The following is a 14,283-nucleotide window of genomic DNA, read 5'->3' as shown; positions in this document are numbered from 1 at the left end:
TTACAGAAAGTATTCCTAGCAGAAAAGCGTGATATGTTGCTGTGAGCCATGTTAAGGGCTTGCCCACTGCCCAGGTATGGAACCAAAACGCGCGCGCTAACCAAAACATCCAGAGAGCTAGCTCCCTTGTTGGAGCTGGTTAACGGGCTTTTATACTGGGGAGGGGAGTGAGTTTAACCAACAGCTCGTTACCATTCATGAATTCACTCAGTTACATGACTTTATTCATGTGTAATGCCGGCCTCAGATGACAGATTACAGTTTTCCGGCGATTTATCCCAGATGAATCCAGAGCGACATTCGGAGGAGGAATCTGGACGTCTGTGAAGTGAAGTTGAGGGGCAGAAAATCTGCTGATGTGAGCTGTGTTCAGATCACATGTGAGCTGTGTACAGATCACATGCTGATGTGAGCTGTGTTCAGATCACATGTGATCTGTGTTCAGATCACATGCTGATGAGCTGTGTACAGAATACAGATCACATCTTAACCCTCCCGGAACCGCTGGAAGAGGCATCAGGGCCGCCCCGCTAATTTCTAGCCTGTATCTGCACGGTGACGTCACGTCATTACTCTGCTTTTTAACATCGGACACTTCCACTACAATGTTCACGTCCCGGCTGGGAGGGACAGCTGACAATATTGCCTAGCAACTGTCAATCTTTTAGCACTGGGCTAGCGATAGCATACCAACGTTATAACAAACAGATATTAAAACTGACAGTTAGATACTCCCCTCCGGTCCTCCGGAGCCTGTTTTTTTCTCTCTCTTTTTTTTCAAAACTTCTCTAATCGGATAAATAAATAAACCATCCAATCACATTGTGTTTCATCTGGCCTCCAGCCCGGGGCGGCTGTTTTCACAAATGCATGGGCCAATCAGGGACCTGCCTCGTAGTTGACAGCGTAGCCGGCCAATCAGGGATGCCGCTGGCAAAACCGTTGTCTGCTCCGTGGCTCTCCGGCTCCCGAAACAACGAGCAGTAACGTCAACGTTCCTTAAACTTTACAGCCATAAGTACAGTTATTACAGAAATAGACTCGATAACAATAACTATTCATCAGAACTCATACTGACGGACCTCCTTGTGTTTCCCAGTGAGGAGTTTAAAGGAGTTGTCTATCTTGTGTCTGTATTTTGTGTCTGTCCCATAGCCGGTGCTCTTTATATCTTGTGTCTGTGTTTTGTGTCTGTCTCATAGCCGGTGCTCTTTGTCATGTGCATGGGGAATGAGCTGTTCTTCTGCCTGCTCTACATTCTCTATTACATTGAGGAACCTGCTGGTAAGTCTTTTTTCTCTGTGACCTCCCTTCTCCTGGCCTGTTGATAAACTGTTCATATGTAGTACAGACCTCCCTTCTCCTGGCCTGTTGATAAACTGTTCATATGTAGTACAGGGGTGGGCAACTATTTTTCATGGGGGGGCCACATGAGGAACTGCAAGTTGAGTATCACAGTCTGGTCTAGTCTATGAACATATTTTAAGCTTCATTTTTCATCAGGCATTTAGGCATATTTATCAGGCATATTAGCTGGCTATGTTGGGATAGGACCCGAAAGGACCAAGGCAGTCAGGCCCGCCGCACCCCATTACGCAGAGTACGCAGACTGCGTAGGGCATCATGTGACTGAGGGCACCAAATTTTTTTTTTTTTTTTTTTTTTTTTTTTTGGTGCCCTCAGTCAGGCCACTCACTGAACAGCACGCCGGCACGCACGTCGGCCCGTATTGGCCTGGCCTGCTTGGTATCTAATGCCCGGCCTGAATTATGATCCCAGTCCGCCCCTGCTTGCATGTACAGTTTAACAATCGCTTGTTTGCTGACATGTACAGTAATTCTAACAATTGTTTGTTTGCCACATGTAATGTAATGTGAGATACACTAGTATCGTTCATAATTAATGAATTTGCAGTCTTTAAGACATCATCACCAATAGCAGCATTCTTATACATTGAAAAAGTCTTCGTTTGACAGTTATTGAAAGTTTTGCGGGGGGGGGGGGGGGGGGGGGGGGCACCACAAAACAATTACGCTTAGGGCACCCAAATGGCCAGCAGCGGCCCTGAAGGCAGTGGTAAACCATACATCCATGCGGTAAACAGGTGTGGGAGGGCTCACACTATTGGTCCATACGGCAAACGATGTCACCAGAACGTCAAACAGCAGGAGGTCAGGTCATTCGTCTCCACTGATGGCAGAGAAGATACACTGGGTGCTCCCCTACGATAGGCCAGCGCCATTCAACCAAATCAAAGACACTTTATTTCTATTGCACCTTTTAAAATTGGTCTCTTAGTATCCAAGAAGCTCCTTTTTGCTCTTTTCTTATACGACACCTTTCATACAGGTTAGTGTAGTTCAAAGTGCTTCACGTATGACTGACAACTGGGCAGTAAGACAGAAACAAATAGATACAACAAATTAAAAAGACAAAATCAAACAAAGATAAATACATTCTTAGTCCAAAAGCCAGGCTGAAGAGGTAGGTTTTAAGTTTTGGTTTTAAGGATTTTAAACGCTTTCCAGCAGCTCTCAGATCCTCAGAATAAATGTGAATGGTCGGCCAGCATGTGTGTTGCTATTCTGCACACGTGAACGGACACGCGTGAACGGACACACGTGAACGGACACGCGTGAACGGACACACGTGAACGGACACGCGTGAACGGACACACGTGAACGGACACGCGTGAACGGACACACGTGAACGGACACGCGTGAACAGACACGCGTGAACGGACACACGTGAACGGACACGCGTGAACGGACACACGTGAACGGACACGCGTGAACGGACACACGTGAACGGACACACGTGAACGGACACGCGTGAACGGACACACGTGAACGGACACGCGTGAACGGACACACGTGAACGGACACACGTGAACGGACACACGTGAACGGACACACGTGAACGGACACGCGTGAACAGACACGCGTGAACAGACACGCGTGAACGGACACACGTGAACGGACACGCGTGAACGGACACACGTGAACGGACACACGTGAACGGACACACGTGAACGGACACACGTGAACGGACACACGTGAACGGACACACGTGAACGGACACGCGTGAACAGACACGCGTGAACGGACACGCGTGAACGGACACACGTGAACGGACACACGTGAACGGACACACGTGAACGGACACGCGTGAACAGACACGCGTGAACGGACACGCGTGAACGGACACACGTGAACGGACACACGTGAACGGACACGCGTGAACGGACACGCGTGAACGGACACGCGTGAACGGACACACGTGAACGGACACGCGTGAACGGACACGCGTGAACGGACACGCGTGAACGGACACACGTGAACGGACACGCGTGAACGGACACACGTGAACGGACACGCGTGAACGGACACACGTGAACGGACACGCGTGAACGGACACACGTGAACGGACACGCGTGAACGGACACGCGTGAACGGACACGCGTGTGCATGTTCAAGACCCCGTGAAATGGCATGGACAGTGTGATTTGCTAGTGTGTGGTCGTATTTCTGAATGAAACAATTCCAGCAGTTTTTGCAACGAATCCTAATTGTGTACATCACAATTAGACCAGATCAGTTTGCCAATATGTGATATTTGTATTGTATTACCTCCTCCAAAGGGGGAGGTTGTTTGTCTGTCTGTTCGTCAGCAGGATATCTCAAAAAGTTAGGAAAGGATTAGCATGAAACTTGGCAGAGAAAATCAGGGGCCAACTTACAAGTGATTCACTTTTCATGCCCACTGGCCAAAAGGGAGCGTGACAATGGGCGTGTTCAATCACAAAAAGGGCCATGGTGGCCCAACGGTTAGAGAAGCGAGCTTGTGACCGGCAGGATAAATCTGGGTGGGGAAAGTGAAAAGGCAGCGCTTGCCCCTCCCTCATCACCACCACTGAGGTGCCCTTGAGCAAGGCCCTTAACCCCAACCGCTCCAGTGGAGCTGCTCAGTGGCCAACAGATCAGACTGTGGTTGTACTGTGCAGCTTCCAGGTGTGCATGTGTGTGTGACTGTGAATGTAGTCTCGCCTGCCAGACTTCCTTCCGGGAGAGAAGTCTATTAAGCTCTGCCATTGGTGCCGTCCATTTCAGACGCCACTCGCCAGCGGAAGAAAATCCCTTTCCGTGAATGTGAACAGGGCGCTCCTGAAAAAGAGAGCCGTGCTGTCAGTGAGACTCCCCTGAATAAATAACGGTTAAAAAAGGTGCCTAAATTCCAAATGGATTCATGTAAACACCACAAAACGTTATAGAAAGGTTGGTCATGGGCCAAGGAGGAACTGCTTAACTTTCCAGTCCGCCCACTGGCCAAAAGGAGGCGTGGCAATGGCCGTGTCCAATCACAACAAGGCGCCTAAGTTCCAAACGGATTCACGTAACACCACGAAGTATCAGTATCAGCCAGTCAGTGTCATCCACCTCTACAATGATGTAACGTGCATAATGTAACGTGCAAAACTGGAATCGGAATCTGTATCGCTTTCAAAAACCTCAAAACCCGGTTGAATCCTCCTAATGCATAATATATCTATATACACTCTGTTCATATATCTATATACACTGTATATACTGTATCTATATACACTCTGTTCATATATCTATATACACTGTATATACTGTATCTATATACACTCTGTTCATATATCTATATACACTGTATCTATATACACTGTACATATATGTACACTCTGTACATATATCTATATACACTCTGTACATACAGTATATCTATATACACTCTGTACATATATCTATATACACTCTGTACATATATGTACACTCTGTACATACAGTGTATATATATATACACTCTGTAGATCTATATACACTCTGTATATATCTATATACACTGTCTACGTATATCTATATACACTGTACATATATCTATATACACTCTGTATATATCTATATACACTCTGTACATATATCTATATACACTATGTACATATATCTATATACACTCTGTACATATATCTACAGTATATACACTCTGTACATACATATATACAGTATACACTCTGTACATATATTTATATACACTCTGTATATATCTATATACACTCTGTACATATCCTGTATCTATATACACTCTGTACATATATCTATATACACTGTATATACTGTATCTATATACACTCTGTTCATATATCTATATACACTGTATCTATATACACTGTACATATATGTACACTCTGTACATATATCTATATACACTCTGTACATACAGTATATCTATATACACTCTGTACATATATCTATATACACTGTACATATATGTACACTCTGTACATACAGTGTATATTAGGGCTGTGGCGATTCACTTATCTCCCGATTCGATACTATCACGATTCTTGGGTGCCGATTCGATTTATATTGCGATTCTTAAGTATTGCGATTCTACGATTATTGCGATTCGATATTACGATTTATTGCGATTTTTGTTTATTTTTTTCTTTTCTTTTTTCAGTTTGTTTGCTTTTTTACACTAGATTAGAACATGGGAAAAGTTGAATCATACACTAGAGACTGTATATTATATATCATGAGTAGGGCTGGGCGATATAGTTAAAAACAGGGGCGGACTGGGATCATAATTCAGGCCGGGCATTAGATACCAAGCAGGCCAGGCCGATATGGGCCAACGCGCGTGAAATTTGGGCCGTTTGAAGCCAGATTTGGGCCGTTTGAAGTCCAATTTTACAATGAGATGCACCCACTTTAACCCTGAAGTGTAATTATTATTACTTCAGACTAACTAATAAAGTAATAAAACCACTAGTAAACCAGTAGGCGGCGCCTGGCCTGCTGTTCAGTGAGTGGCCTGACTGCAAGCACCCAAAAAAAAAAAAAAGTTTTTTTTTTTTTTTTTTTTTTAATTTGCGATTATCGATTCTGGAATAAAAGATCGATCCAAAAAATCGTGACATTAAAAATCGTGACATTAAAAATCGCGATACTTAGGTGAATCGATTTTTCCCCCCACCCCTAGTGTATATATATATACACTCTGTAGATCTATATACACTCTGTATATATCTATATACACTGTCTACGTATATCTATATACACTGTACATATATCTATATACACTCTGTATATATCTATATACACTCTGTACATATATCTATATACACTATGTACATATATCTATATACACTCTGTACATATATCTACAGTATATACACTCTGTACATACATATATACAGTATACACTCTGTACATATATTTATATACACTCTGTATATATCTATATACACTCTGTACATATCCTGTATCTATATACACTCTGTACATATATCTATATACACTCATATCTACACTGTACATATATCTATACACTCTGTACATATTTATTATTTATATACACTCTGTATATATCTATATACACTGTACGTATATCTATATACACTCTGTATATATCTATATACACTCTACGTATATATATACACTCTGTACATATATCTATATACACTCTGTATATATCTATATACACTCTGTACATATATTTATATACACTCTGTATATATATCTATATACACTCTGTATATATACACTCGGTACATATATTTATATACACTCTGTATATATATTTTTAGAACACGGCTCTCTTGAATACTCGATTCTGATTGGTCAATCAACAATATTCACCGGTCATTATTTCTCGACAACCGACCGCTGCTCTGCCACACCTGGATTAATCAGTTGATAAGAGCTTTTTGTCAGCAAGACACTACTAATTAGGCCAACCAGTTGCAGCTGTGGTGTCTTGTGTGCCAATTACGAATGAAACCGCTTTGTTGTTGAAAACGCTATTAAAAAATCTATTTGAATAATTATTTTTGTCAGATTATTGAATGATTTAGTTGTAGGCCGTGTTCTAAGCGGGATAATGTATATTGAGGCGGTGATTACTGGGAAATAATGACCTTCAGGTGAACGATTAAGCCCTCCGCTGGCGCGTCGGGCTCAATCCACCTGTCGGTCATTATTTCCCCCGTAATCACCGCCTCAATATACATTATCCCTTACATATACACTCTGTACATATATCTATATACACTCTGGGACACAAAATGAGGGCAAGACCCACCTCCCAGTCCCCGGCAGTCTTTGATGAGTGAGCTCAGTCCCTGGCAGTCTTTGATGAGTGAGCTCAGTCCCTGGCAGTCTTTGATGAGTGAGCTCAGTCCCTGGCAGTCTTTGATGAGTGAGCTCAGTCCCCGGCAGTCTTTGATGAGTGAGCTCAGTCCCTGGCAGTCTTTGATGAGTGAGCTCAGTCCCCGGCAGTCTTTGATGAGTGAGCTCAGTCCCCGGCAGTCTTTGATGAGTGAGCTCAGTCCCCGGCAGTCTTTGATGAGTGAGCTCAGTCCCTGGGCGATACAGCCTGAGTTTCATATCACATATCTACGCTCACACTTCTAATGAGAAATGAAAGTATCCTTCCAAACCCGCTGCAGAAATGCTACGTACAGTACCTTCACCATTGGCTTCATAGATATAAAGTATGCTTTTATTTTGAAGTCAAACCCACCTTAATCCTGATTATACTGTATTCTGTCCTTCTTACACAGCTGATTCTACTATATTTTGATGATACACTCAAAAATAACTGAAGCGACACAAGTCAAATTGTTTCTGCAAAGTTGGCTACTTGAGAGATGTATTTTCCAAACTGAAAGAGATGTAGAAGAAAATGTGGTGCCAGTGTTGGTTTTGGTAAATACTCTGTGTACTACCACCCACCCACAGCCCTGTGAGTGAGCTCAGTCCATGTTGTGAGGCAGCCTGTCTCCTTCTTGACTTGACCTAACCTAACCTCCCCTGTTCTGCCGCAGCCTGGCTGTACTGGCTGCAGGGCGTCTGTGCTGTGATCTGCCTGCTGAAGTCTGGCATCAGCCTGCTGCACCTCATCACCGCCTCCCAGAACATGGTGGCCTTCGACGCGGCCGAGCGCCAAAAGACCGCGGCCAAGACCCAGTGAAAGACCAGCCCAGACCAGCCCAGACGAGACGAGACGAGACGAGGAGCCTCCGCCACCAAATCAGTCCTCTTGTCCTTTATTTTATTTTGATTTTATTTTTGACACTCTGTGGACTCGCTTGATTTGGACTTAGGTGAGTCAAATAAGACGTGGAACACAGTTCACCCACATAAACATGGTCACGCGTACATTGGCTCATTCTAGGAGTTGATGAAAGGCATCCTGGGAAACGTAGGCAATCACCAACTGATGTAATACTGGTTGAGGCACGTCGAGGGGAAAAACATAGTAAATGAAACACTTCATCACAAAATAACTCCTGGAATGCGCTGAACATGCTACATGCTAAACACGCTACTATAAAATGAGGAAAACTCGTCTCTCCCTCTGCATCCACTTATCTCCTCAACGGGTTGGCCAATCAACCTGAAAGTGCACATGGGCATTGGAACAGGCAGGGACTGACTGAACTGATTTTTCCCATTTTCATAAATTGACGCTGTTGAGTATTTTGGGGAAGTCTGCGGAGGTGTGGCGGCACGCACATCCCCGGGTATAGACGAGTAGCACAGATTGATGATATCTAACGGTATCCGACATTAACATTGTGAGATTTATTTAATGACACAGCAACTTACGTGCTGTGGCCCAGTTGAATGAAGCAGAACATTCCCAGGTCTACCTTCAGTGGTAGTGTCACCTAAGCCTGGTCTACCTTCAGTGGTAGTGGCACCTAAGCCTGGTTTACCTTCAGTGGTTAGTGTCACCTAAGCCTGGTTTACCTTCAGTGACTAAGCCTGGTCTACCTACCTTCAGTGGTTAGTGTCACCTAAGCCTGGTCTACCTTCAGTGGTAGTAGTGTCACCTAAGCCTGGTCTACCTTCAGTGGTAGTGTCACCTAAGCCTGGTCTACCTTCAGTGGTAGTGTCACCTAAGCCTGGTCTACCTTCAGTGGTAGTAGTGTCACCTAAGCCTGGTCTACCTTCAGTGGTAGTGTCACCTAAGCCTGGTCTACCTTCAGTGGTAGTGTCACCTAAGCCTGCTGTCACACCAGAGGAGCAGTGCAGAGCGTGCTGCTCAGGGACTTGGCGGGTTAGGCTTTAAAGCAGCACAAACACCATCATTGTGCATTTGATTGACATCTTTAACAGCTTGTTTTGACGTTAGCTTTACAGCTAAATCTCAAAGCAGATCTGCGCTCAACCCGAGGCTCAGCAGAAGGTTATGACAGCAGCTGCTCAGGTCAGTGCAGCACTTCAGTCTATTTGTTACAGTGCACTTCATCACTCATCCAGAGGCCACATGTAAAGAAAGAACTCCAGTGACTATCAACTTTAACCTCTTGTGGTATATCAATCATCAGAAAATGCCTACCTCTGCATATTTTTTAACTGCATTCTGTTGAGAAATTGATGACAAATCAACAGAAGCTGAATCAATAAATTGCGTACTGCTGAATATTCCCCCAAGTCACACTGCTAATCTAAACCAGCCATTCTCAACCTGTGGGCCGTGAAAGTATTGCAAGTGGGTGGCCAATTCATTTGCAAAACATTACAATTGTGATTTTTATTTATTAATAATATTATTATTTTATCTATGAGAATGCATTTCTGTTGAATGATACCGTTATTTAATTTGTAATCAATTATTTGTTCATTAGCCATTGCAGACAGCCCCTCACTTTCAGTTTCTGATTTCTGCGTGCTGCTGAAAGAAACAGTGGTCTGTGTTATTTGGCCTCTGTGCTGTTTACGCTCGGATGTGGGCCACAAACATTTTTGAGATCTCCAAGCCATCAGTTGGAGATGGCTAGGGCCATCAGTTGGAAAAGGTTGGGAACCGCTGATCTGAACGACCAACATGGAGGAAAACAAGAGTGTCATCATGACTAAATATTGAGGGAATTACAATGAGCAGGCGGGTTACCTGACGCTTCCACTTCCAAGTCATATCAACGTCACACTCTGTATGTAAAGCTCCATTCATATTCATCATTTTTATAAACACGACCCCCCGAGTCATAGCTTTTCTAAGAGAACTACTGACATAACCGTGACTCTAAAAAGGAAAAGACACCTTTTATTCCTATGATTATTATTATTATTTTTTTATGTTTGTGATTTGTGATTTGTGATTTGTGAGCAGGAACAGCTCCAGTCACTTCCTGTGTTCCTAATTGGGAAGTCGGTCGTGAAGGTGAATCTAAAAAAAAAAGACCAAAAATTGACTTTTTAGTTCATGTCAACAAAATTTCTGATTACATCCTTCTGTCCCTTTTTTAAACATTACACAAACAGGTAATGCTTTGGATCGTTTTTTCTTGAAGCTGGAGTGTGTATCTTTTGTAGTGCAGAGCCTTTGTCTCCCTCTTCTGGCAGTGAGTATGTGCGCTGGATTCATGTGCTGTCGAGAAAATGTCTTTGTGACCGTTTCCTTTGCTCTTCATATTGTCACGCAAGAACTGGACCATCTTCAACGTGTTGAAACGCTCTGAGCAATGAACGACAACACATCTTTGTCACGGCCATGTTGTTTCCACATGACCACTTAAAAGCTCATGAACACATCGAGGAAGAGCGACTTCCCAACTCTGGAAATGGGACAATCTGAGCAGCATGTGAAGGCAGCATTTTTTTTAGGCTATGCTACGGTGTAGCCTACTCTGTCAGGGCTATAAAAGAGTAACCTTGCTTGCAAGATGGATAACCTCGCGAGATAAAAAGAGATTCTCTCGGCGTAATCCATCTTGTCATGCACAGGCAGTTAAGATGATTGGTCGAACCATGCCGGCTCGACGAATCAGCGGCAGCCTTAGGGCGGGCTTAGGTTCGTCTGGGCAAGTAGTGGGTACATGGTCTTTGTAGTCCTTTTCACTCGTCAACATGGCTGCCGCCGCGGAAGTGACAGGCAGTCTGAATGAAATTGAATGTAACGTTCCCAATTCTATGTATGAAATTCTAAAAAACGACCCTCAACATTTGGGAAGGCTAAGCCACACAACTAGTTCGTTATAATCGAACGTCATGCTTCGAAGGCGACTTGACGACGGTGAGGACGGTGAGGACTCAATCAATGATAGACTACCACGGAGATCAGGCACAGGCACCTTCCTCCGGTCGCAAACGTGACGTCAGAGGCATGGCGATCTGATTGGTTGAAGTTAACACGCACCAGCGGTGATAGACAGATGGGTCATCCAATCACCTGCCAAGTAGCTTGGAAAAAGTTTCCGCCTCCATCAGCGGGTCGGGTTACTGCATTCCCAGATCGACTGGTTTAGTGAAACGTAATGTGGAGCTAAACCGTCCATCTGGCAGCGTCAGGTTAATAAAAGAAATGGCTCGTTTCAGTTCAGAATTGGATTGAAAACTCTGGAATACAGAGAGAGTTATGTGGCGGCGCTAGGCTTCATCAGCATTGTGTGGAAATCGTTTGGCAATGACTTGAATGTAATGACATTCATCGATGTCAAAGTTACGCACTCCAGCTTTAAGCTTAAAGGGAGGCTTTGCCGATTATCAACACACTTTGTATCATTATAATCTCGCTAATATAAGCAGATGGGCAGTGTTTACCTTCTCTATATGTTTTCCACACAGAGAAATATCCTCCGTTTGTCTGCCTGCAGAAACTCCGCCCCCGCCAGCTGCAAGTCATTAAGGCTCTCCATGTGATTCTCCGTGGATGTGCGCATACTTAAAAAATAAAAATAAACAAAAACAGCCGCCCTGGAAGCCGAATCGACAGCCCTCGAGCAGATTGCGCATCTCGAGCAGAGCTTCGTTGCGACGCGTTTTGCCAGACAATGAACTGGGAGCTCTCCCTGTAGGGTAGACTGAGGGAAGGTAAAGGCTGCCCACCTGCTCAGACTACTGACATTGTGAGGATACAAATCTGGTTGAAAAACGGCGAAGCCTTCCTTTAAAATCTTCCCCCGTGACATCCGAGCCACTGTCTTTGCCGTTCTTTCTGTGATTTTATTTGAGATTCCTATTCATGTCTTGGTGTCGATAAAGTGGGTAATGGTTGATAAAGTGGGTAATGGTTGCACTAGAGGGGGCGTGTAGAGTTTTGCTTATTTTTTATGTTTATGACGTTGCAGCTTTTAAAAAAGACCTTGTGGTAGAGGCGTGTGTTTCTATTGCTACTTGTAAACAAAGTGAAAGTTATATAGGGCACCGTTCATACCTCACATAAAGGACAGCAGAGTATTCTTGTTTGTGGTGTTGTGTGTTCAGCTTTCCTCTCACTGTCTGACCATAAATAAGTATGTGCTGCTGATGACTCCGCCTATAAAGCCATGTTTCAGTGCACGTGTGTGAAATGTTGAATTATATAAATATCCACGCCATGGCATATTATCTGTCTTATTTTTTTTATTAACTCATTTGCTAGAATGTATAGTAGAATATCGACATGTGACAGCAGGCTGCAACAAAGCCAATTCTAATATATGTTATGAAATGAAGTATTTGGCTATTATTTCCATGCGGTGCCTCTGACTTGCATTTACTGTAAAAAGTGGAGCTGCAAAATAAAGACATTAAAACCAAGTTGATCAGCTTGTGGTGTTAATGCTATGTTGTATTTATGCACATACTGCATGGGCTTACCTGAATCTGAAGCACAGGGAGCGTTTGGGTGTTTATGAGCATTATGCACAGCGGTGTAAAAAAGTACTCTAATCTTGTACTTACGTAAAAGTAGCAATACCACGATGGAAAAATACTTCATTAAATGTAAAGGCATGCATTCAAAAGTTTAACTGTTAGAACGAAGTATGAGTAAATTCTACTGAAGTACTGGTTCTAAAGAACCCTTTTCAGAGTGTTCAATTATTGTTGTACTGTCAGAAGTACTTTACTGTTGTCTGTCCAACTGCTCCATATTCTGTTACTGTGCACCTAAAGTTAAATGGTATGTTTTGCATGTACAACCGTATTCTGCAAAGTAACTAACTAGTAACTCCAGATAAATGTAGTGGAGGAGTAGTCTCACAAAATGGAAATACTTAAGCCAGTGCGTCAAATGTAGCTACATGAGTAAATGTTCTTTACTTCCCTCATTAGGGATGCACCGATATGAACATTTTGGCCGATACCGATAACCGATATTTACCGATGTCGATATGATCTGTATAAAAACACATTTCTTCTATGATAATAAAATGTTGTACATACTGAAAAACACATGTAAACACTGAATTTGAAAAAGTTATGCATTTCTTTATTTACAAAACATTTGGAAAAGCCCATAAATCAGATTTATCACAATGTTTCCTCTCAATGGGAACATTTTGGCTGATACGATAACCAATATTAACATGGCAACATCGGACCGATGCCGATATGTTAAAAAATGACTAACATCTGCCGATACCGATATGATTGCCGATATATCGTGCATCACTATTCCTCCTGATTATGCAAAGGATGATATGTGCTTCCTAAAACATTCCTGAACTAAGTTGAAATTAACGTCACATTAAACAAAAGTTGCATTTCTTACAGCAGAAAGCCACACTTCATAAAACACTAGCCGTTTTACAAATATTTAGCATCATTTGGTAACTTCAGCATATAAATAATCCCTCAAACTGCTCTTCGCTTTAATCAAATCACAAGAGTGCTGGTTGCCGTCCACCACAATGTAGTCTAGGGCAAGCAAGGGTTCCCAAACCTTTCAGCCCCCGACCCTCAAAATAACGGTGCCAGAGTCTCGCGACCCCACTATCCCCAGAGATGGTTGAACCATGCAAACGTTTGTGCGCACATGCTGAGAATTTAGTTAAAAAAAATGTAACAATTATGGTTAAAATGTTCAAATTTAATCGTTTTTAAATTGTATGTCACACATTCTGTAGTTCACATTATATAGGCCAATTTCACACATTCTGGAAATGTGTGAAATGAGTGAGCACTCAAAGCTGGCTCCATAGGGTCCCATTGCCATTTCCCCCCGGTAACGGGCTTTGTTTACCAAAATGCTGCTCGGCTGATCCCTCGTATAATTCCACCCATAAATTAATAAGCCTGACCAAATGCATGACTGTTTTGGTAGAGGGTTTCCTACACTTTCTGTAATAAAACATCTAAAAGAAACTATCTTATGGGGGACAAAATCTTAACAAATGGGGTCTGTCGTCATGTAGTCTTATTTTTTGTATGTTGAATTGTGGTTTTATACTGTAGCCTACTAGGGATCTCACGCACTCGATTCCTCGGCTCGCCCCCTACACGGGCTCACCCGTCCTGCAGCTCGCCGAGCTGGCCCTGCAGCTCG

General features: G+C 43.2%; 1 protein-coding gene across 1 annotated transcript in view; it reads left to right on the top strand.

The window, feature by feature from the left end:
* Positions 1-12,548, top strand: part of cdipt (CDP-diacylglycerol--inositol 3-phosphatidyltransferase (phosphatidylinositol synthase)) — a 20,390-nt gene extending 7,842 nt beyond the window's left edge. The window contains exons 5-6 of the mRNA XM_083648736.1: positions 1,203-1,284; positions 7,853-12,548. Of these exons, the coding sequence (XP_083504862.1) occupies positions 1,203-1,284; positions 7,853-7,998 (228 nt within the window). The 3' untranslated portion in view covers positions 7,999-12,548. The remainder of the gene's footprint in view (positions 1-1,202; positions 1,285-7,852) is intronic.
* Positions 12,549-14,283: the final 1,735 nt, after the last annotated feature.

Source organism: Poromitra crassiceps, assembly GCF_964638095.1.
Source record: "Poromitra crassiceps genome assembly, chromosome: 13".
In the NCBI taxonomy this organism is placed as follows: Eukaryota; Metazoa; Chordata; class Actinopteri; order Beryciformes; family Melamphaidae; genus Poromitra; species Poromitra crassiceps.
The sequence above is the reverse complement of the archived record's forward strand: the minus strand, read 5'-3'. Positions and strand labels throughout refer to the sequence as shown.